General features: G+C 39.0%; 1 protein-coding gene across 2 annotated transcripts; it reads left to right on the forward strand.

Moving 5' to 3' along the window:
* Positions 1-18,159: 18,159 nt before the first annotated feature.
* LOC115619607 (nuclear envelope phosphatase-regulatory subunit 1-like) lies at positions 18,160-25,467 on the forward strand. 2 transcript variants are annotated; one of them, XM_030512119.1, is made up of 6 exons: positions 18,160-18,481; positions 20,552-20,623; positions 22,945-23,018; positions 23,356-23,465; positions 23,605-23,659; positions 24,188-25,467. In XM_030512119.1, exons 1-6 carry the CDS (start codon positions 18,244-18,246, stop codon positions 24,227-24,229), a joined length of 591 nt encoding a protein of 196 aa, XP_030367979.1. In that variant the 5' UTR covers positions 18,160-18,243; the 3' UTR covers positions 24,230-25,467. The 2 variants fall into 2 exon arrangements, with proteins under 2 accessions (XP_030367979.1, XP_030367980.1); XM_030512120.1 differs by having other exon boundaries at positions 18,169-18,268.
* Positions 25,468-25,555: the final 88 nt, after the last annotated feature.

Below are 25,555 nucleotides of genomic sequence, written 5' to 3' on the forward strand. Positions count from 1 at the left end.
ACAGTTTGGGAGATAAACAGCAGATTGATCAAAGAATGCACTGAGAGTTATCTTGTGTCCACAAGACGCCTCCTGCGGGCCTCTGATGCTGGCCACACTTCCTATTTATTCCCATCCTCAGGCATAAAATGAAGTTTTGAAGACCAGAAAAGAGACAGCTAACAAAGCCTCAGCCTTGGCCTGTTCAACACAGCCCTGCCCTCCACACACAGCCGGTAGCTCTGAGGAGAACACACCTCCAGAAGCTCACAGACAACTAGAAAACAAGCAGCAAAAGCAGCTGTGAGTTCAATCTCTGTCCTTCACTATCCATAACCCACGGCCTGTCTCTGTTCGCGCTGCAGCACTCGCACTCCCACCCCTGTGGAGACACCTCTCCACAGGGCAAACAGGCTCTGGGCCACCGCTTCGGGTCAGTGACAGGCAGATCAACTGCCCTGCACCATGCCTCAACCACAGCAACGCTTCTGCCATGAGGGAAACCATGTCACCTGCTTTAAAATGCAGAAGGACTTCAGTATTTACCTGTTCAAGATTCAGTTTGCCTTCCTCCTCCCCCGCCCCTTACTCACCTGTTTGGTGCTGCACATCACCACCACCTTGTTCTTGTACACTCCCCAGTACTGTGAATGTTTGTTAAGGACCACTGGCCATCTTAATCAACTTAAAATTAAGCATACCTCACGCAAACACCTCACTGAAGGAGAAATGAGCACTATTTGTCTGTAATTATTTCAAGACCACTTCGAAGAGTCTGCAAATAGGAGGTCAATGAAAGCAGTATCTAGAATACTCTAAGCTGCTCAGAAGTTTCCTCAGGAAAATAAATCCAAAGCTCACAGCTCCTTTAGTTGACAACATTGTACAAGGCTCGAGTTTGCAGTTTTGTGTTCGGGGGTGGGGTTTTTTCTGTTTGTTTTGTTGGGTTTGTTTTTCTTTTCTGTATTTAAATGAGAGAAGTTTCAAACATGATTTCCTTTGTGCACAGGCATGCTGAGTTTAGAGCTTTGGAGCTGAGAGAGCTGAGTTTAGAGAATTATTTTTCTCTAATTTCACACCAGTAAGGTTACTAACTTAAATCTAATTCTCTTGAAAAGTAAATATCTGCAGACATGCCCCACTTGTGTCCAAGCACAGGTATAAGCTGTTTTTTGATTGGTTAGCTCCTCTACATTTCTTTCTTACATGTGAAGTCAGAGGCTCAAGCAGACTCCTAAAATGGCAACTTAAACCCCTTTTTCTTCTACATGACTCATTTCTGTTCTTCACAGTGCAGGTACATACATCTTTCACTCTTTATTCCCTTAGGATATTTAGTTTTAGCACCTTTCCCATAACATGGAGGGATTACGGATTACATGCACAAGTGCCAGCTCTCCACCCATGGCTGGAGTCCACCATGGGGCCAGCAGGACCTGGTCAACCCCTGTGTGTGCCAGAGCAGTGCTGCACCTTCCCAGTCCCTGCCGTTGAAGAGAGATTTTATACCATGACAGGTAACTCTTTAGCAAAGTTCACCTCAAAACCTCAACCTCAAGTGTTAAAAAAGGAAAACCCTTAAATGATACAAGTTATTACATTTAGTCCCTTTGGGGGAAGTGGGGAATGATTTTGTGATTAAGGACCTACAGTGGGGCTCAAGAGAATTAGTTCAATTCCAGGCTCTGAAACGAGCTTCCAGGTTCCACTGGGAAAGCCTATGCAATCTCCTCTCTCACATGGACAGCAGCAGTATAATTTATAAGCGCGTGCAGCCCTCGACATTGTAGTATCAACAGCCAAATAAATGCAAAGGTAGGCTGCAATCATTTTGAGGACTAGTTAGCTATCCAGAGAAGGCATTACCGTTAGACTATTACTCACCACAGAAGTCGCTTAGAAAACAGAGGAAGTCTTGAAATGTAGTAAGTTCTATTACTTACTCCTGGGCTGACAGCTAGTTCCTAATGGCTTTAGCTAATTCATTAATGAAAATGAATGAATGAATGAATGAATGAATGAATGAATGAATGAATGAATGAACAAGCTGCAAGGTAAAAATAAGTTGGCAGGTCTTGCAGAAAGACACCACTTAGTTCTCAAGCACAGCACTATATTCCACACTTTGCACTGCACGGAAAATTTCTCAATTGAATTCTATAGCTGGTATTGTTTCTTGGCGAAATTGAATTTATGAATTGATTTAATTCATAGAATGAATAAATTCAATAATGAAAACTCGTCTGACAACATGAGTTACGATAGAGCAAGTCAAAAAAGCGCTGTCAGAAAAACATAATACTGAAGTCACTGCGTAACCTTCTAGGCAGCAAAGTGCTCCACTACATAATCCACAGTGAAAGCGTTAGACAGCTTGTCTTGCAAAAAGAACAAAAAGATTTAATTTTTCTGGTATACTGATAAGCACACATTAGAATTTGTTATTCACTACCAACACAAATTTTCTCTTATAGTTATGAAAGCAGCTGTCATACACACACACATGCAAATGTCATCCATATTTCGAAATATCTAAAATAAAAACTACTTCCCATTTTTAAAGACATCACAACCGTTTTAAAATTTTATTCCTCTGAAAAAGTACAGTGAGTATTATGGCTGTAATACCTATGATGTATTTAATGCATCACAGGAGTTACTTTCAGTCAGTTAATGTGTGCTTCATATACATCTAAACCACCTTCTCTATGAAAGTAATTGCCTTTCAGAATGCAGAAAACCACAAAGTTTTAAGATCAGCATTTCTGGTGTTTATGTTCAATTTATAAGCAATAATTTAACCTTCATAGTAAGTATTTTTGCAGAGTGTCTACCATTTATTTTGTATGTATTAAAACCAAGAATACTTGATATTTCAGTAGAATGGTTGTTACGAATATTTTTTAAATCTACTAGTTGATCAGTTTGTATGTAACTATAGATTAAAGTGGTTCTTTACATTAATTTACTTGACTGCTTTTCAAACTACTCAAGATTTTCCTTATTTTTTCCACTATTGCAACTTCAAGTTATAATGCAAGTGAAAACAGTTGAAAACATAAACCAATCCCGAGCAAATTCAATATTCAAGAGAGCAATATAAAACTGGTTCAAAGGTGTCAGTTATTAGGTGAACAAGTAACACCAACAATTCTGGCTGAGGCTAAGGTCAATCCTTTCACTTTTCTCTCTCCAAAGGTAAAAGCAAAAATGAACTTTCATGAATGTTGCTCCCACCCAACATGCATCGAAAGCCAGGTCTGTCCAGACCTGCCCATTCTAACTTGAATAGCCAGATGGAAGTTCAACCACAAGTGAAATTGGTGACAACTGTGTAAAACAGGTAACTTCATTTTGCGACTGTTTAGCAGCTTCTAATTTAAAATTACAAAGGTGCAGCACTGACACTCATGAACATTCATTTTAATAGAAAAGCCTTCTTAGATTTTTCAGAAGTTCTCATAGGCTGTAGTGCAACAGAAGGTGCGATGCTCGTGTGGTTACAGGACTTTTACTATTGCCAGTGTCCGCAGCGTCTTCTTAGGTTCACCGTTCGTGCTGTACTGGGTTAACGCGAAGAGCTGCGACAAAATACAACAAATACTGCAAGGCAGTTGTAGTTTCTTTATCTGGTGACCCTCCCCACATCTGCTTATATCTAAAAATCAATTCCCCTCTTCCATCAGTGGACTGTTAATTGCAATCTCAACATTTCATTTTATGTGTAATCAAACCTAATGATCTGCTATAAACTTCTGATTGTTTCATATCCTCAAAGGTAACCTAACATCTAACTTCTCACTTCAGTGCAAAAATAGCCGAATGTCCTTTTCCTTGTAAGTATCCCGCATAATTGAATCATGTTTCAGGCTAGGGCCCACTACAAAGCTAACATACTCCTTCAGCAGGTATTGTGCGGCAGAACATTGTTACAATGAAAGGGCGTGTCCTGTCCTAATGTCTCATGAAGAATCAGTTTTACCACTTGTCTCACCAACTCTTGTTCCTGTCCAGGCAATGTGCTTTAATATGAACTGGCCACACACTACCTTACATCTAATCTCAATCATCTTTATTACAAATTAAACCAATTACTTATTCTATTTACAACGAACACAGAGAAAAATTCTCTTTTTTATAACCTTGAAAGAATTATCCTGTGCCAAGAGGAAGAGATTTGAAAACACACCCAGTTCCTCTAATATTCTTTTATAGTTCTGATAATACCTTTCAGATTACGTCAGGTCACAGCTACTGTATATTCTCAGATAACCCCACAGCACTGCATGCCTAATAAACAGTAAAAACATCCACTTCCATTACACAACTAAAGCACATCAGTATAATCTTTTTATATTACATTTTATATGTCTATAAAACAGAGGGGTGGCCAATTAATCACATATTTAACCATCATGCTTGGTTATTACTGTAATTCCTACCAAGGAGAAAAACTTTCACTCCTTAAAAAGGCTGGACAATACTCTTATAGCAATGATCAGCTCACCTTGCAAATCAAATCAATGTGAAGTGTCACTTGTCTGCTCCTCTCTAAGCACTAGCTTTCTTTTTAGCTTGAGCAGAAGCTTGAGCTAGCTCTAAGCCCGCTCCCTCCTTTCCCGCCCATTGTGACTAAGGCTGCTCTGAAACATCTGTTCCAACAGAACAGCCAAATTATTTACCAACACCAAGAAGCTCCCAAGTACAGAAAGCAGCTCTGACCGGCTCTGTAGCTAGATTATTATTAGCTGCAAGAGATATGAGTCACCATGGGTCTAATTCCCTTTTAACTTCATGGAGAAAGTTGTTTTCAGTGTCACACTTTCCTTTCTCCATGCCTTATGTCTACAAAACCAAAGGCAAACCTACAAAAGAGCTGGCTAGCCGTCCTACAGGCCAGAAAGTACAGAAGGTATCTCCCTCCCAGGGTCTGCAGCTTCTCCAGCTGTCTTAGAAATCAGGCCTTCTTTCTCTCTCCCTGTGAAAAAATATTTGAATCTGGAAGTATGCATTATTATTTTTATTTTACATCTACAGCAATATCTAATTTTTTTTTCCTATTTATTTTAGGTTCTAAATATTCTAATTATAATTTATACTATTGATTTTCTACTGTGAATAACATTTCATTTTGCTTGATGACAATGGTAAAAACCACACAGGCATCTATGTGCTAAGTACCCTTCTTATTATGAAATAGCCAAAGAAACCTACTGGACTTGTACACTTTAGAAACTCATATTTAATTTTTCCAATATAGAAACAGGATCCTTCAGGCTGAGTCTGGCCTGAAGACAGCCAGCCATTGTTTTCATTATTTAAATGAAATAAAGTTTCCAACTAGAATAGATGTATTGTTGTCAGCATCATGGAGGTTTTAACTAGAAATTAAAAGTTATTAAAGCAAGCAGCTACAGAGCTTTGTCACTCTCACCTGGCACTGATGAAAGGCCAGGTTACCTCCAAGCAGTGGCCATTTTGCAGGTTGATATCAAAAATATCCCTGAAGTCCAAATCCTTTAGCAGGTGCTGAAAGAAGAGGTGGGAGATTATCTTTGCATCTGACAGTCCTGTTTGGAAAAGGTTTTGGTTTTTTATTGCCAACCTGTTTAAAACAAACAGTGAAATCTGCCTTTGTTTGCACAGGACACTCTTAACTGTGAGGGTCTGAAAACACTAGGCTTGAAAAATGCCAGTTACCCATCTGAAAGCAGGTATAGAAATGGGCGCTGCAGACAAAGTAGCGACACCACACACCAACGGCTACAAATGCCTTAGTCCTTACCATTCCTAGTGCCCTACTTCAAAAGATGTACAACCACTGAGCTACAAGTATAACCTTCCTGTCCACATTTAACAACAGAGTATACTGGCCTGCAGCGTCACTAATCTTAGCATGAGCACACTATAAAGTAAAACTCTTTCTGACATTAATGTTGGCTGCTCACACAAGTTAAAACACAAACTGACAAATGAAGTACAATTGGCATGGAAAGTTAAAGCCAGATTTTGAGCTATTTTTTCATGACAAGCATATTAGATGCCATCTGAGTCTGGTTCTAAGCAAGGACTTAATCCATGACCATAATGTAGGTCACTAGTTTTGATACAGTTTGTGCCTAGTATTCATTCCAAGGAATCAGACCTAGGACTAACATCAATAGCTGTCAAGACTGTACATGTGGTTTCTTTTTACACTGTCATTTAATAAAAGAAAATAATCCAATTAAGCAGTGTCACAATATTTTTTGCTGACTTCCCTATTTCAATCATTAAAGCAGTGTTTAATTTATAACAAAGCACCATACTCTAATCCTATGCATCCAAGAATATTCATGTTTAAAGCCTGAACCGCCCTCACTGTTTCTGCTGTCCTTTTGGTTTTCAACGAGCTTCAGTAACTCAAAAGAAATGCAACCAACTTGGTAACTAAAAAAGAAAGCTTTGTAGAATGGGAAAAGTTCACAATGGGAGGAAAAAAGCCTTTCTAAAATAGCCAGGTGTTCACCTCAACCCATACCAACTTCAAACAGACGCAAGGACAGTAGTTGAATCTGATTTCAGACTAAGGACATGAAAGATGAGCTTTATATTCTTACACTTTTATAATGTTAGAATAAATTCTTTTTTAGATAAAGAATAGTATACTCCCCTACTCTCCTATTCTTTCACATAAAGTTTGCTCTGAAAATAGCATGGCTGAGTTAAGTCTTTCAAGTATTGTTTGATCACAGCCAAATATTTGCAAGTTTGGATTTTTCCACATCCCACTCCCTACTTGATTGTAGTTCATGTAGTATCTGCTAGGTTTTGTTCTACTTCTATGAGTAAATGTACTGTGGGAAGTGATCAAGTCAGTCATGAAAACACAATGAATTACTTTGAAATATAAAACTGAAGTAGTATTGCAAGAAGAGCCTCTGACAGTTCTCCACCCAAATGAAGGTTTAACCTGAGGAAGGGATGACTGGCTTAAGCAAGCAACCCTGCTTGGCAGCAGCAGAGGTGGGAGTTTACTTAAAGTATGGGTGGCAATGCTTGTGCATGACCTTTCATCCTCACATTGACTTCAACTTCAGTTGAAGGATCAGTTTGTCCAAGAAGACTTAGTCTAAATGAACAAAGGTGGTAAGCAATTCTTCAAAACATAAAGAGCACAAGTAGAAGCATGCAAGAATCTCACTATCCCCTTATCACAGAACGATCCAAGAATTTTCCACAGAGTAGCTCAAAATGGCACGGATATTCCAAGTCTGTAATTTACATATGTGGCTGGGTTTGTTGTTGTTTTGGTTTTTTTTTTTTTTGTGTGTATGTGTATTTTTGTTGGTGGTTTGTTTTTTGGTTCATTTTTTGTGTGTGTGTGCATGTGTGCATGTTTTGTTGTTTTTTTTCTTTTTTCTTTTAGAAATGTTCTGGATTTAAAACTTTAGATAAACTAAGTTTATATACCATTATATTAAACCAGGAGTTGCATTCTGCTCAATGGACTGATGGATATCATTAACTTAAATGCATTTATTTGTGCAGTGTTACTAAAACCTAAATACTCAATAGATGATGAAAAACTCATTTTGCAACCATAACTTGTGAGAGAGCAATTGCCCATTAGGGGACCTGTGTATCTGTCCTTGTAACAGGTCTAGTTCTGTGAAGAACATAAGCACCCTACTTCAGGATGCACACGCCCATTAATACACACACTGGCATTTTATACATGAACTTTTCATCTCTAGTGCCTATCACTTATTTACGGACTATTTATGTAGAATGTACCCAAGCTTATTTATATCAGATTTAAAAGATGCTTGAAGTTGTATTTCAGTGGGAAAACATACCTTCAATCATGTTTTCTAAGGTCTTCACACAGCCACTTACTGAGCTCAACTCCACCCAATCCAAGTATTTCCCCACACTGAACAGAAATGTCTAATGCCCAGAGGCACACTGTACATCTCGGCTCCCATGCTAGGCAGTCATCTACTAGATCAGCTGCTTTGTGTGAAACCCTGGTACACTCCTGTTGCTTGTGCTCAGCAAATGTATTCCCAAAAGCTTTAACTAGAAGAGCCAGAGCATCCTTCACAGGCATGCTATGAGGCACTACAGAGAGGACATAGCTGGCTTTATCTAGCTTGTGTTTTCATCTACTTCACACATTTACAAAAAGGTAGAAAAATATAGCTGTTAAGTCTGTGCAATATAACTGAGGGAGATTTTTAAAGCCTTCAGTTCAATATTGATATAGCCCTCCCGTAGATGCAGAGGTTAATTTTGATTTAGCACCAGCACATGAACTTCATCTGAAATATAAATGAAAAGCTGCAATTTCTCCTTCCCACTGTCAAAACATTACCGGTCATTCACAATCTAAGGCTATAACTGAAAAAGATTCCCAATTCCATACAAAGACTTTCACAAACACCTACAGCTGAAATAAAATGATTAGAACAGATTTTTTTTTTTCCCCCTCCTTAATTTCAGCGTATGTTTTACCTAACTAGAGAACAGGGCAGTTACTTTCCCTCCAGGAGAAGCTGCCTCTTTACTATTGTATTCTTGATACAAGATGCAAAATTTGTGAATTTACAATAAAAAGTTCTGAAACAAACGCAGATAAAAACTTTAAGGATTGTGATTCATTTACTTAGAATCGATGCAAGAAAGGGAAATTTTAATTAAGCAATTTCTACATAACTATCATTAATTATTGTATATGGCAGTTTGTTCCATGCATTTTATGTCATTCAAGCAGCAATCCAGGACAAATATTTAATCACTCCATGTAATACGAATTATTAGAAATTCAGTGAACTGTTTCAAAGCTGTCTCATTTTAACTAGGTCAAGCCCTTTACCCAGAAGCACAATGAATCAGCATTTAAAATTTTAGTGGGTTAAAAGAAATTTAAACTGCAATTCTGAATGAGGACTATTTTAAGTGACATCTCTCAAACAAGCAAACACATAGAGAAAAATGCAGTTAGTAATTCTTGCCTTATCAGATTTTAGTGCTAGATTTCTTTTGATAGAAGACTGAAGCATGATTACAGTGCACGAGGGAAGTGCTAAATTGGGCTGTTCAAGAATACAAAGCCATCATTAACTTCTTGGAGTGCATGTGTGAGATCTGGTTTATGTAAGGTATATTATTTCCACTACAAGACCAGGTTCTTGTAACTGATTGCCTATAAATCTAGCATATTCCCTGGAAAAAAAGAAAAGCTGGTTATATGCAAACAAAAATGTGTCATTGTTTCCCATTGCTGTGCCATTGCCATCTTCTACGTGCCAGAAGCAAAAGGACCACGTCCAGTGTTGTGAGCTGTAAAAAACCCCACAAAACAGTGTGTTCATTGATCAGATACACTTTTTACATCTGGAAGTAACTGTAATCTCTATTTTAAACCACATAGAGAAAAGCGTAGTTAGTAATTCTTGCCTTGTCACATTTTAGCGCTAGATTTGAGTGAAATATTCTAATTATTGAAATAATTTCTACTTAGCATTTGATTCTATATCATCATTCTCGTATACTGGGAAAGACTTGACTGAAAACAATATGAACTATTACACTGACATTAGTGTAGTTTTGTTAGTAGCCCATTTCATATGTTCTCAGGATAAATGCTACACATTATCCTTTAAGAATTTCACCAATACCTTGATTTTAGTCTTTTAGACTTGTAAGATCACATTTCTTACTGATAGCAATATGAAGAGGTGAAAGTCACAAACTCCATTTGTTTCACCGACAAGAAAGCTTGCTAACACTGATCCTGAAATTACCAGCTGGAGAGTAGACAGTTAAGGAAGAACTATGGCTTTTTCATATACTGTAGTACATAATTCCTTTTTAAACAGTTCTAGAAGTGTTTCATTTACATATTAAAGCAACATATTGGGCTTAAACAAGTGAAAAAGAATTGATTTGTCAGCTTTGATTCTTCTTAATTGTTTAAAAAAGTCAGAAGTCAATTTACAACCTCTTCTGATTATCCCACATGATATTTGCATTTCAGGCATATTAACCAAGCCAGATGCAGCAGCTCTAGTTCCTCCTATCTGGATTTTGAGAGTCTCTACTACTGACTAACATTTAAACAGACTACTAAACTATAATAGTGCCAGAGAAATTTCCAATTGACAATTCCAACTGTACTGCTATATTTCTGCAACACTCCATGAACTGAAACAGAAAAATCTCTGTTGTTCTCCCAATCATATTTGAGTATCAGAAGGGGGTATGTCAAATATGGAGGTCAGTGAAGAGGAAGGGAATTAAACATTGCTTTTATAGTGCCAGAATTCAATACAAAGAAAGGCAACTGTCTCAGCATAAAATAATTTTGTTGATTCTGCTGTTAGAAGGTGTGTGAACGCAGAACATATCATCTACATTTCCTATGAGTTTCAAATGAACTAAATACATGGGAAACCAATACCAATAACAAATTTGGTATAACACACTTTGCTACAGGGACTAGGAAAGAAATGAAAGTTAAAATATCAAAGCAGCAATACGGAAGTCAAAGGAGCTATAGTTTAGATTTCCAGTTCTCTAGATAGTCCTCTAACAAGAAAAAGGAATTCTGTGTATTTGAGTGGTTAAGATCTATGTATTCAAGCTCACCCAGCTCACCTCCAGAAGATAAGCAGCAATATAACAGAAACTAGCTCTTCCAGGATTAGACAATTGTGACAGAAGTTTGTCTTCTGTTTTAACAGAATGTTACTCTAATAATTCATTTTTCCTAAGTGTTCTCCTAGTACTGAGAACTCAAGAATAGACAAAAAGCTCTGTGCATTTTAAAGTCTTTTTTATATAGCAAACTTCCATTTTTTCTTCTGTTGGCAACTGTGAATCTTTCACATTAGAAAGATATTTGACATGCATCAAAACTGCAAAGATTACTCAGGCGACAATAGTATCTGAAACTACTTTTAGTGTGTCTAGATTAAGAGACCACAAAATATAACCAAATGCTGCAAGATGGTCTTTAAAACAGAAAAGAATTAAGATCAAACTTAAGACAATTTTCTTCTTTTTTTAAAGAACCTAGACAGGTCCCCTGTGGCTATCATACTCCAAAGCTTGGGAGATACATAAGAAATTTTAGGACTAACTGTAAGTACTAAGGAGATCCAGAAGCATTAAATAGGCACAATCTTCAGATATTATCTACATATTTGTAGGGTCACATTTCTGAACTGGGTTACACTTACCCATGTAATTATCATTTCTGTAATAGAATTACCCGAAAAAATCTTAATAGAAACCTACTTCTGCTCCTTGCTGATGGCAACGATGACAGTCAGAAGGTGTCTCATTCTTTCTGAATCTGTTGGTAAAACGGCAAGTAGAGCTTCTCTCTACAATCATCCCTGCTGCAGTCATCTGCAACTAAGTGAAAAATCAATTAAGCAACAGCGCAGACTGCAACACTATATTAAAACATCACCAAGTCTTCACTACTTCACCGTGTAACAATAATGTCAAAAATGATAAAAATGGTTCTTAGAAGCTAGGTTGGTTTTTTCCTCTCCCTTTTCTTTTTCCCTGAGGAAATCTGTAACAGACACACAAGGCATAAGAAACATGGTCAAAGCTTCAGACTTCACAGAATTAATCTGAGAACAGCCCGTTCATCTATTCCATCCCACAGAGGATTATTTTTGTCCTATTCTCTCCTAATTTTCTTCTCCTTTGATGCTGGAACTCAAATCTCACTCCAAGGAAAGACAGTGAGAGACTAGGAAAAGCCACCATACTGTTCTTTGGTTTTTCTTTTCACTACAGCCAGACACTATTGCTCACTGACTTGCCTGTGCAAAAAACCAGGCAGTTATTCAGTCAAGATCCCTCTTGTACCTTCTTGGAAGAACTCAGGCTGAGCACAGGTAAATCCATAAGTTATCCTGCAATTCAGTTGCAATTATTCCTCACACAGATCTTCTCACATGCTACAACATTTACACCATTCATTAGCTTGTCTAGAAGTAATGGGATAAACAACTTCTTTAGGTAGTAGCAGAAAAACTTTCATGAATAATCTTCTTCACCCTGAAGGGAAGTACCTATGTATTTTTTGCCACTGAGTTATGCCGGGGATTAAATATATATCTCACATTCCTACACTCCTTTCATTACCCATATTCATTATAATTATTTCATACATTCATTATAATCTTTCATCATATAGTTAGGTACTATTGTGCTCAGTACAATGATATTCCCGTCAAGCTGTGCATCTCATTTTTAAATAACTCCAGTAGTTCATTAAAAAAGGCCCACTTAACTTCCTACAAGAGTCACTATAACAAAGGTTCTTAAAAGACCACATCAGCTAATTCCATTTCAACATTTTTTTAAACTGTATGAATAACAAATTAACAATATGAAATTTACTTAACCATAGCTTGACTGATTTAGATAATGTTCAAACTCTTGCGAGCTTTTTTTCAAGCTTATTTTTAGAAGTTTAAACTGTGAAACCCAAAAGTTAGAAAATAATTTCTAGGTAATCTGAGTATACACTCAGCATCAAATACCACTAGCATTTATGCTACTAGCATGTAGCTAGATTTAGTTTCTAGTGGAGAATAAGTTTCTCTGACCACTAACAAAAATAAATATTACTTAAGGAGAGATGTAACTTATCACAAAATCCTCAAAAATTTCAGGATGACTCTTCAGGACAACGTCCACTCTTTTTGCTACAGATAAACTCAGTAGCCAGGTACCTGTAACAGACAGCACTTTGGAATTCAAATTGGAAAAGCACAGTCTAGAATTTGGTAGGCTTCAAGGCATGAGATATTTCTTAGATATTCTACCTATTCATGACCAGATTACTATTAAAATGAATGTATATTCGTGCTATAGCATTACAAATATTTTTCTGTTAAATATCTAGTATGTTTAAAGCCTTAGAATAATTTCTCTTTATGCTACTGAAACTTTCTTACCTATTCAATCTTCAAAATCTTTTGAATAATCATACTGGGAAGAATAACAATTCTAACATGATTCGTAAGGATTTATACTAAAGGAGGTAAGAATATAAGGTTACATATACACAAATGTAAGATTACATATATAAGAATATAAGGTTACACCTGAAAAATCTTTTAAAATCTAGAATAATTCAAACTGTTAAACAATGATGGAATAAGCACATTTAATAGATTTTCATACTACATTTGTTTTTTTAAAGTGTCATTGTATCAGATAAGAGAGATGTACTATTTCTCCTTCCCCCCTTTGTCATTAACAAACTCTGGGGACATATGAAAAGGTCATGTTTCTTTGTTCAGGTTTGCCTAATCTAATGAACACCTTATGATACACCATAGAGCAGCTCAGTCGGATCCTCCCAACACTGGTTAAAGAAAGGCTAAAGAAGTACTCTGACATCACACAACAGTCACTGCAAAAATATGCAGCCACAGTGGGACATCTTTAGCCAAGATTTCTGCTCACACAAGAGCCTTCTAAAGCTTTTGCTTCATCCATTTTTTCCTTCAGTTTACAGTAAAAAGGGCCTTCATTAAGCATCAGCAACTGGCAATACCTGAAGTGAATTATGTTAACATTTCGTTTATTTGCTTCCAATAATAAGATGCAGCACTTGTACATCACTTACACATACTAAATTACGCATGTTTTTCAATTACAGTACTGAAAACAGACTTTACTGAAAAGCTACATCCTGAACTCTCCATAAGAACTTGCTGTAAGATGAACTCGCCTAGTTTGGCCTGTACCAAGAGATGTCTTTCTTGAGTACAGCTTTCTTAGGAAAAAAAAAAAAAAAATCAGGGTGTTCTTGTTTGTTTGTTTGTTTGTTTTTGTATTCTCCAAAACAGAGCTGGGATATGTTGTGCTCTATTGGTACTAATTGCTGCAGTTCCCAAAGATCCTATGTTCTAAGACAAGACATACAGCGGAAGATTATCTAATGTATTAACACAAACAAACATATGATAGCCCTACGGGTGTATATTTTGTTTGGTTTCTAAAGGTACCTCTAATCTAACGGACCACAAATAATTAAAAACAAAGAATCCATTTAGATTCTGTATTTCATCTCGAAACATTGTGGTTTTCCTCAAAAGATGATTAACCAAAAGCCCCAAGAGAAATTATCTCCCACTTCCCTGATACAACTGCAATACCGTAGAGAGAAGGGCAAGCAGAGTTTACTTAACAGAGGGATTGTCATGTTATTTCAGAATATGCTCTTTTGGAAGCAGTTATGGGATGAAGCAATGTGAGAAACAAACAACAAAAAAAAAAGCATCAGCAGACTTCTGTGGCTGTGGTTATTTTGTTTGTTTTTAATAAGGAGCACTTATACTTGGAAGGAATCATTGTTTTGCAAAAGTGATATCAAAGATTAATAGTACAGGGCAAGCAAACAGATTGCAAACAACCCTCAAAGCAGCTGCTGTGCATAGGATCTCAAACTAAACAAAAAAATGCCTTAAACCATGCCTGGAAACAAGAAGAAATACAGCATATCCTGGCAAACCAACAGGGTTTATGGGTTAGCATTTCAAAAAGCCAACAACCTACCTACTCCTGCATCTAGGAGTCCTACTGTGCTGTGCAACCATCCCAACTCACATTAACACCCTTGGGCTACACTACCCACTGGTGACAGTTGCCAGCCGGAGAGGGACATGGAGACAGACCATGGGGAACAAGGCAGACAGGAAGAGTGGCCCCCTCACCTCTCAAGGTCTGTCTATGCATAGCGAGGATATGACACTGCTATATCCAAAAGAGAAGAAACAAGCTCAGCTTTCAGTCTTGGATTCTCCACACTTTTAAATAGCTTGGTTTTCCTATTAGCCATTACTATTATGGCGTAACATCTTTGCCATAAACCCAAAATTTCTAAGTAAAACATCCCTGTTCTTAACACATAACTTTCAACCTGAAAGTCAACAACAGGAAACAACTTTGTCACTTTATTATCATATGAGGAAAGACAACTGAAGAACTAAAGTACCCCTCAAAACATGGAAAGTAGATGAATACACCTCCTTCACCTTTTCAGAAAACCAAATACAAAGTGTGGGAAAGCATGAGGCTGAGAAGACATTTGTGAATTGAATGTAAAGGACTATGAACTGGAAAAGTTGAAACCGCATGACTCAAGACTGAACAAGAATCCTCTCCTAATATAAAAACATGACAAAAAAAGCTAACTGAAGGAGTTTTGTTTAATTTGATATTCCACATCTAATATCCAAATATTCACTTTTTTCATAAACTACTTCATAGCAACATTTTTGTGTTACCTATTATCCACTTCAAAAGACATGGAGTCTACCTGGATGCATGTCTGGGCTGAAAGTCAAGAAAGTTTGGGGACTAAATATTGAAGGCAAGCAGCAGAGAACAGTGAGCACAGATCAATAAAACTCCATGCTATACAACACAGAACTTGCACAACATTCTTTGTGTGCTAAGTGTGCTAAGAGAAACAACAAGCTAAAAAAAGAATTAAGTTATCTTGGATATAAGAAGCCTGTCTTCTGAAGTGCTGTAAGGAACAAGAGGGCGAGTTTTACTACTCCTGTCCTAAATATCTACAAGTACATAAACCCCTCACTTCAGTAGCAGAAAAAGAGCAGAGGAAGACAAATTAGTTTTATAGACTACCAAAGTTCAAACTATTTCTAGCATCTCAAACTATAACTTCGCATATTCGGTGTGGCAGAACTCGTTTCATACTACAATGCTAAGAACTGAAAATGAATCTTCTATTAATTACATTAAGACAGACACAAAATATGTATTTCTACACTATGCATACATCATATAGAGATGATATTTTGGATTTTGCTCAGATGTCTATTTAAAGCATGTAAATACTATCCTTGCATCACTGAATGCAAGTTAGGGTAATACTCTTCAAACTTGGAAGGTAGTTACTACAATAAACAGATTTATAAAAATATATGGAGTAATAAACGTAAGGACTGGATTTTTAACAGCCTTAAACAGTAACACAGTATCTCCGAAGTAGCATGTTGCCTCAAGAGGGAGGAATTGTTTACAGGAAAATAAGCAGGCGAAGGGATTATGTAGATGAAAACATGCAAGAGAAGGCTGGAAATGCAGTCAAACTAAGAAACAAGTGACCCATCCTAATTATCTGTTAGCAGATGCTGCTAACAGATGCTCTCACATTATGTTCAAAGTACAGCTGTGAGAACCAGAACCAGATACCGAGGATGCTAAACTCAGAAAGAGGCATCTCTTGCACCTCAAAGAGATACTTGAGATATCATTCTAAGCTGACAAAGCACGTTTCTTCCAATCATCTCTGCATTGTGAACCAAGCCAAATGTATACTAAGCCCTTTTGCTTAAGCTGTTAATTTTAAGGCTTCAGAGGCAGAAAAAGATATCAAGGGTTATTAACAGATGCACTAAGCCTACGAAACTGTTTATTCAACTGGTAGTATGATGACAGGTATATTGTCTTGTCTCATTTACCTTGGCTAGTCTCTTCTCAAGAGAATTGTATGGAAGAGTAAAAGCTAATTGGGAAATTTCAGGGAAAATAAAAGTATTTTGAACTAACCAAGAAGTTTTACATTACAAGCAACACATGAATTATAATCACTGTTGTATTTTTCCTCCTGGTGTAGACTCAGCTTTTAAGTGTCACAAACCATGAAAGCTTGAATAAAAACCAGCTTTAAGACACCTGTATCTGTTCAGAAGTAAACCTAATAGCTACAGGAAGACAGAACAGCTCAGCAGGAGATCTGCACATCAATAAACTCACAGAAGTATTAGTAGCCTACTACAAATTACAACTTTCTGATACTTTCAGGATGCTAGAAAGGGCTATGCACAGCAACGCATTTTTCAGAGTGGCACCTAATTTCATGGGGTCTGATTAATTCAAGGTTCTACCAACTGCAAGTTGCAGTAAGGAAGAAAATATCTACTTCCCAGACTCCAGTTTTTGACCCAGTGAAATATTCTAGTGCTAATATCTCCTATAGCCTTTAACAACAGCTAGAAAAAACACCCCTGAGGTGCTCAGCCTTGCCATGTGGCTAACAGAACTCCAACCAGCATTGGTGGGAGTGTTGCTGCTGGTTTTAACGCTGGCAAAACTAGCGTAAGCTAACTAGGCAAAGCTATAACAAGCTGAACTCATAAATGCTCTTAAAAAAAATATTATACTGTCATCCAGATTCAGTGGGCCATCACCAGAGCAAGAGTAACTTTCTACAAGACACCATTTTCTTGTATGTGATTACACTTAAAATCAGTGAGATCAAAACGACAATAAATCATGTTTTCACGACTTCCCAAGTTCCCTTTAATGAAGTCTTTGCACACAAGCGATGTCCTGCCCACACCACATCCCGCAGTTCCCTGCGGCCGCTTCCGGAGGATGGCAGCACAGAACTCCTCCTGGGACCACAAACCACCAGTCCCCTCTCCAGTATGGGTTAGCTGGAAGCAGATGGCAGTGCAGGGAGTCTTGGTCCCTGGAGAGCTCGCTCACCAAGTCACTCTAACTCAGCTCCTTCCTGCAGGTAGCATAGCAGCTCGGTCCCTCTGTATCCTGGCTGGGACTGCAGGAGACAGGAATACGGGCTACGGGATCACGGCTGTTGGTCTCTGTACGCCCAACGGGACACTTACAGCCTATAAACCCCCAGCCTTTAAGCACTATGGCGGATGTCACCACCCGGCGGGCGACACCTGCGGCCGCGGCACGGCCAGCGCAGCGGAGGCCGCAGGACACGCGGCTGCTACCGCCCCATCTCAAGGGCATCCCTCCAGCGCCGCACGGCCACCGCTGCGGGGAAACCCCCGGGCCGGGGGCAGGGATAGAGCCAGGCGGACACGGGAGCGCCTCGCACCCCTTCTCCAACTCGGTACAGCGACCACACGCGCGGAGGAAGGCGCCTTGGGAGAGGCGAAGCGCCGCTACGCTGCGAACCGCCGGTCCTGAGGAGCCACACCGCCAGCGCCACGCTGCCGCCGGTCGCTCCCCTCAGCGGCAGCACCGGAGCTCCGCCCGCCGCCACCGCCCTCACACGGCTGGGGCCGCGCCCCGGCCCTCTCCGTGACCAATGCGAGCCGCGCTTGCTCAAGGGAGGCGTGGCGAGTAGAAAGCTGGCCAGTAGGGCGCGGCGTTGTATGCGGGGGGCGGGCCCGGTGGGCGGGGCGGCGGGCGGCTGCGGGGCGGTGGGGCACGGCGGCCTCCGCCCGCCCGCCCGCCATGAACTCACTGGACCAGGCTGAGGGTGAGTGCAGCGGCACGGGGCGGGCCCGCAGCTGCTGCTCCGGTGTGTCGGCAGCGGCCGGCTCCGCGCCTGCACGGCCCGAGCGCGCTGCCTCATCCCTCCGGAGCGGGCCTCGCCGCGGCGCTGCCCTGCGGGGGGCGAAGCGGCCGCGGGAGGCCTCGGCTGCCTCTGCACTGCGCTCCCGGGGCCGGCGCTCCTCCTCGGCCCAGACAGGCGAGCTGGGGCGGGGTCTGTGGGGCCGCATCCCTGGGCTCGGGGGTGGGCTGCCGCTGCGCTGCGGGCGCCCGCGGGGAAGGCCTGTGCTGAGGGGCTCCGGGTGCGGGCTCTCGGTGCCCTTTGTCAATGAGGCTTCTCGGCTTCAGCGTGTTAAAGTCCTCCTGTGGTGCGGTAACTGCTGCTCCGCTCCCGGTCTTTATTTCTGGCAGCCCTGAGCCCCACCTAGCATTTGCCAGGGCTCCTCTTGCATTTGAAGAGCGTGACCTCAAGTATCCCGCACTCGTCTGAGGACATCGGCGGTTTGGGTTACGAGTTCTTCGAAATCACAGTTGACAGGATGTCAGAAACCTGAAAGGAGTTTTTAGCGTCCAAAAATAAGACTGGCAGAGATTTTACAAACGCATCAGTGTCTCAGCAGGTGTTTTCTAGCAGATACTAGAGGTAGACATGTCAACAAAAAAAGATAGTTTGGTGTTGTCACGGCTTTGTTGCTGTGTCTGTACAAGCTGTAGGGATCAAAGAAGTGTGCCTTGCTAGTTACAGCTGCCAGGTGCCGAGGTGATAAACGCAGAGAAGGTTCTTAGAGCATATATAGCCAAAAATAAGATGAAAATTTAAGTGACTGTGTTTTGAAAGTTTGGTGGGGTTTTTTGTTTTTGTTTTTTTTTTTCTCTTTTTTCCACCAGTTTTTTATTTTAATGCTGTCTACAGTATACAATCGTTTTCTAGAGAGCTTTGTTATCAATAGCTTGATTTTTATGCCCATAGGCTGCTGTGTCTCAAATAGCAGATTTTCACGTGATGCGTCGTATTTCCCCTCTCACTTCAGTGACTGGTTGTAGGGGTTTGTGCTAGTCAGGGAACAGTTAATTAGCTTTAATTGCTGGCAGTGGCTTAGCTTTCCCAGAAGGGAGGTGGAGGACAGGCCATAACTACCGGGCTGTTGGCATTAATTAAGACTAGTTAACTGTTCTGTGGCTGGAATCAAGAAGCTGTAATCTTCCCCCGTGAATTCACCTGCAAACCACTTAAGAGTAAATTTACAATTTCAAAAACTGCATTAGTAACGATCATAAGAGGAATATTTCTTCTAATCTTATTCTTCAATTGCTTATCATGGTAAATAATTTAGCAATACTTGCAGGTTGAAGGAAATATTTCCAGAGTGATGCTAACTGAAATACGTTAGCTGAAAGTTAAATTTATGCTAAGAAAAACCTATCTCCACGTAAAATTCTAGCTTTGACTGGTCTATTGTCAAATACTGACCTTGTTGAATAGAAATTCAACATAGGCTTCAGGTGAAACAGCTCCTTGTAGAGAAACATTAGGTGGCTAAGATTTGTTGTTTTGTGTTTTGTTTTGTTTTTAACAAATTAGGAGTATGCACTTGAGATGCTGCCCAGCATTTAACAGCAATTTCTATGGAAAGACCATGGGAGAATGATGGCAATATGAAGAAAGATCTATTTAAAGGAAAAAAACCACAAAAGTATAAGATCCAGTGTTTGCTTTGGGTGTTGACATATGTGTGTGTGTATATATATATATATATAATATGGCATTATAAATTTCTACAAAACAAAAGTCATCAAAGCCATGCTGCCACAAATAACCCCCTGAACAGCTAGCAAATGGTGATCTTTTTTAAATTACAATTATATAGATAATGGAACTTAATGGTTTCCTGATGGACTTAAGACTCCAAACTGTGATACTTTTTTTTTTTTTTTTTCCTGTGTGGAAGGGCTATTTAAGCTATTCTGAATCTAATTGTTAGCATTTTTAAAGATGTCTAAAATAGTCTGATTTCTCAACTATTATTTTCTTTTCTGTAAGTGGGAATGTTTCTTGCATTTGGTGTAACTCCATCATTGTACTTTTTATCTAAAGATGTACGAAGCTACTTTATGCTTTTATTACATCTAAATGACCATTGCATTGGTTTTCTCTGCCTGTTTAAAAAGTGGGTATGCACAGGGGAAAAGTGAATTCCTTTAATGTTTTTCATTAAAATTCTACGAAATAAATGAAGATCTAATTATGCTTGATATACATCCTCCCCAGATCTCAAAGCTTTTGAAAGAAGACTTACTGAATATATTGCATGTTTGCAACCAGCTACAGGACGTTGGAGAAGTAAGTCTGATGTTTCAAGGAATAAATAGCATTCTCTCTTTAAAGCATTTTAGATTGACCAGTGTGTATCTTTGATTTATGTTTGTCCAAACAAAAATCTGTGCTTAAACTCTTTAAAAATTTCTGTGGCATACATTCAAACACTCTGCAATAAGATAATTATAGAGGACAATGGCCATCTCAAGATAACAAACTAATACTTTAGCCCAAGTTAGAAAAATGAGGTCAAGATTGAACTGGCTTAAGACTGGAAGTAGCTGGGACAGTAAGTTGTTGTAGTTTTGATGGTTTGTTGTTTTGAGAGGTTTTGTTGCTGTCGTTTGGAAGATTCAGATTTCCCAGACAGTCACTATAGTTACTTGAACTAAATATGATTGAGTGAAGTAGTCCTTCTATTCCTGTCTCTTCTAAAATGAAGGTGAAAATGTTACAGCAGTATACCATAAAGGCAGAATGTGTCCTCATCTCTGTTCTAACAGGAGAGTTTGAAGGCAGGGGCAAGGCAAGAAGTACCACAGATATACTGCCAACTTTGGGATCAGTAGTCCATGGTGGAAACAGATTGCTTTTTTGTTGTGAGATTCTACCGAAGTTTCCATACTCAAAGAATACAGACATTTTTTTAGAACATATAAAATAGCATCTTTTTTCCTGAGAGTCCAAGAGGTTAATTTCAAATGAAGGAACTGGAGGAATGACTACTTAAAAAGCAAAACCGACAAAAAATCCACCCCACCCCAAAACACAACAAACGAAACCCCAACACCCCCCTCAACCTCACTGTTTCAGAGCAGCTGAGAGGCAAGCAGATACTTCTAAATAGGTCTGCCCAACTTCTGTGCACCTACTGTGGGAATGCATTTGGCTTCCAGAATTGCTGTTTGCTGTCAGATATAATTAAAAAACAAAGGGAAAAAAAAAATCACTAAGCATATTTAAGTGAGGTTTGCATAACTAGTATTGTTTTCATTAGCTAATTTTTTTCCCACTGCTTGTTTTTCTAGTTTTGTAATTCACATAAAATAGGGATGTTTTACTTCCATTAGAATGGGGGATTTAACACTCTGTTAACTTTTCCTCCTATTATCCTAGAAGAAAAGTATATAGAGAAGCAGCTCTATGCTTTTGACAGATCTTTTCCAACTTGTTTTTTTGGTGGGTTGTTTTTTGTTTTTTGGTTTTTGGTTTTTTTTTTTTTTTTGAGCATAACTTGTTAGGGTTACTTTTTAACTTTGTTTCTTATTTTGTAATATGCAGAAGGAATATGTAACTCAATAGTAAATTATAGTAACCTTACAAACCTGAAAGCAGTATTTCATGAATATCTGGGGTTTGTTTTCAGGTTCTTCCCAATGATCCCAAAGGCTGGTAATGCTGGCTCTTCAATTTTTTTGTGTTGCTTTTTGTTTTCTTCCCTTTACCCCCATAAAAGACTTTATTTGCATCAGAACTTCAGGCTCCACAGGAAACACTCAGAACTGCCAAATGCCCAATGAAAGCTGCACGGCTTCATGGCTGTACACTACAGTAGGAGCTTTCTCTATCTTTATATTTGTTCTGTTTTCTTTTTCCATCAACCCCTGCTCCCCAACCTTTTGTAGTCTCCCAAAATCAGTCTAGTATCTTGTGTTACTTCAGTACGTATCTAGCATTATCCGTTTACAATGAATTGATTATTCTTCCTAAGCCATTCTGGATGTGTACAGGTTTTTGTTAATCTTCACATGCTAATGCTATCATGCTTTCTGACTCCTGTTTAAATTTTGTGTTTATCTTTTTTCTCTATGTTGGCTTTCTTGCTTGTAATTGTGTTGATTGTGGTGGGGAGCATAACACAACTCAGATATGCCACTGAAACTACTGTTGCTAATGCCTCAGGCTGTTCTAATGTAGAAGAGCTAGTGGGATAGATGCTTTAGTTCTGCTCTGCAATGTAATGGTGATTCATTTCCATTGCCCAGACTGCATAAACTCAAAGAGCATACTGAAAGTTTGGTACAGCTCTTACACCAGTCTTCCACCTCATGTTTTTGGTGATTGTGTTATTTTAGAAGCTTCTGTTTCTTCAAAGCACTAGGATGTTTTCACTTGACAGAATTTATATTTTGGTACCTACTTGTTCTGTCTGCGAAACTGGTACAGAATCTTTATGGTTTCACATAATAAAAGTTTCTTTGCTTGTCTTCATTTCTACCTTCCAATTAGAAACTTTCTCCCTCAGAAGTGGGAGAAGAAAGAGATGTGTAAGAGCTGATGATGAAAAAGAAATGCTTGTTGATAGGAGGTATACTATTTATGACTCTTGTTCTGTTCTTTTTTAGTGATACTGATAGTGGTGTCAGTCTGCACAGCGACTGGTGCCTGGAACTGGTTAATAGACCCGGAAACACAAAAGGTAAAAATCATGCTAATACCAAATGTAGTGTGTGGCAGTCAAGTGGTACAGTATGGAAAACTGAAAGGCTACAGGTGGTTCTCCCATTAAATTGGGAGATAATTTTCAGTTAAGCTTTCGAGCTCTCTAGAATTGTTCTGGAATATGTCCTAGGACAATAATGCCTACCAACATGTGCATCTTGAAAGCTTATCTAAAGAACAGTTCACAAGTACTCAGAAATGGCTAGGAGCAGTAGTTTGGTTCTTTGTCTTTTTTTTTAATTAAGTGAACTCGGCAGCAACTTTCTGTATGTTTTAGAAAGTATGCAGTGGGACTAATTTGATTTTTTTCCTAGGTGTCATTTCTCACATCACTTTGGAATCACCCGTTTTTCACAATTAGTTGTATTACCCTAATAGGCTTATTCTTTGCTGGAATACATAAAAGAGTGGTGGCACCCTCAATGTATCCTTCAATTGTGTTTGTCAGATTAAAGGTGTTGCAGTTACTGCTATTATTGAAGCCTATGCTAATACTGCTTTTTTGGGTTTTTACTTGCTCTGTGTACCAGTGTTAGCTGCTTTCCTTGACACAATCCACACAGTATAGCAGCCCGATGTCGAACTGTTTTGGCAGAATATAACATGTCCTGTGATGATGTAAGTATTAGTCATTGCCTAAACTTTGTTTTTAAAAAAAAATGCAAATAATTGGAAAAGGCACACAGGGTTTTTTCTGAACAGCACTTGCCACAAAGGCATGTAGTGACAGGACAAGGGGGAATGGCTTTAAGATGAATGAGGGGAGATTTAGATTAGATATTAGGAAAAAATTCTTCCCTGTGAGGGTGCTGAGGCGCTGGCACAGGGTGCCCGGAGAAGCTGCGGCTGCCCCATCCCTGGCAGTGCTCAAGGCCAGGTTGGACACAAGGGCTTGGAGCAACCTGCTCTAGTGGAAGGTGTCCCTGCCCATGGCAGGGGGATGGAACTGGATCAGCTTTAAGGTCCCTTCCAAACCAAACCAGTCTGTGATTATATGAATACACCTTAACAAATTCTGTGTGTCTGTAAAACTGGAATGTAGAATACTTAGTATCGTTCTGTGTGTCATTCTAAACTTAGCCTGTGAACTTGAACTTGGGCTCAATTTTCAGGGTCTAAACGTAACTTTTTTTTTCTGTCTTGCAGACTGGAAAATTGATTTTGAAACCTAGGCCTCACGTTCAATAAGGGCTGTTTTCCTTCAGTTTTTTCCACTGCCATGGAAACCAAAAATGACCTTTTTAAGGTAGTGTGACAGCAAAAACCAAACAGGACTGGTTGTCGCTGCCTGGGAGTGAAAGTCTTACACAGTTGACAGTAAAAGTGTGCAATATTACTTCTTGAATACTTATCCAAATTCTTTGTTATCATATTATCAGTGCTTTTGCTACTTCTGATTACCTCTTTTTCAGTATTAGTGTCACTTTTTTACTTCAGCTAGAAGAGAACATACAGGCGAAGTATGTTAATCAGCTATGAAGTTGAACTTGAAAATCAAACCTCATGTGTTTTATGTGTCTTTGTAAGCTATTGTAAATAGCAGGTGGATGCCAGTGTTCAGGAAAAGAAGTAATGCGTGCTGTATGGATTTTTTTTGTTCTCATGAACAGTATTGATAGGGACAGTTATCATTCCCATGATGTTTTATTAGCACACTTACTCATTACAGCTGTCCTTGTCTCCTGGTCATTCTTTTTGGAACCGGTTAAAGGCTTGCGGAAAGACTGTCTGTCTGTCCTGGAGAGAACTGGTCTCGCTGTTTAAGAACTGCAACTACACCAAGTATCACGTTTGTCAGTCTGTGTATATAGTGCACCAGCCACTTCTGTTGTGGCCATACATAGTTCATGGTGTGATGTGGTTCACGACACTGCTCTTTTCAGATTTTACTATTTTAAAAATAGTTTTAAGTATGCTCGTATCTTCCCGACTAAGGTTGTACTGTATCTGAAATCCACGTGACCATTCTGAGAGGATTTTTATGCGATGATAGTCCAAATATGAAACTAGTATTGAAAAATGTATAACTTCAGATTTGGTGAAGAAAATAGAGTGCCACAATAAAATAACAAATTCTATTATTGAGTGTTAAAAGCAAGATGTGGATGTTGTGCATAAAGTGTGCATCAAGTGTAACTCTTGAATAGCTAAATTGTAAAGAGTTTAAAGAGTTTTTAAGTTGTTCAAGGTGCCTCTTTAATTTTTTCAAACTTTTAATTGACTAAAACTGCAAAGCTGTTGCAACTTCAGTAACTCCTACTACAAGCTAGACTGGCTTTTAAAGGCAGCCTACGGATGTAACCGTGTCAGTTAAGACATGCAGAATTGTCTCCTGTACTTTTTCCCTTCTGCCCATCCATTATTTTTAACTGCTGTATATTTTGTAGGTCAATGTGTATAAAATAAATTCTTTGTATAAACAGCTATTATCTTTCGAACTGTGCAAATACAGATTTCAGACGAATGCAGGAGAGCTTCAGGAGTTTATAGCTGAAGTCTGTAACTTTCATACCG

Source organism: Strigops habroptila, chromosome Z (assembly GCF_004027225.2).
Source record: "Strigops habroptila isolate Jane chromosome Z, bStrHab1.2.pri, whole genome shotgun sequence".
In the NCBI taxonomy this organism is placed as follows: domain Eukaryota; kingdom Metazoa; phylum Chordata; class Aves; order Psittaciformes; family Psittacidae; genus Strigops; species Strigops habroptila.

Excerpts from the sequence above, each read along its gene's own strand:
- LOC115619607 (XM_030512119.1), top strand. The coding sequence starts at position 18,244 with ATGAACTCACTGGACCAGGCTGAGGGTGAGTGCAGCGGCACGGGGCGG. Across the intron at positions 23,019-23,355 it reads TAGACCCGGAAACACAAAAG|GTGTCATTTCTCACATCACT; the intron begins GTAAAAATCATG and ends TTTTTTTCCTAG. Across the intron at positions 23,466-23,604 it reads AGAGTGGTGGCACCCTCAAT|TATAGCAGCCCGATGTCGAA; the intron begins GTATCCTTCAAT and ends CAATCCACACAG.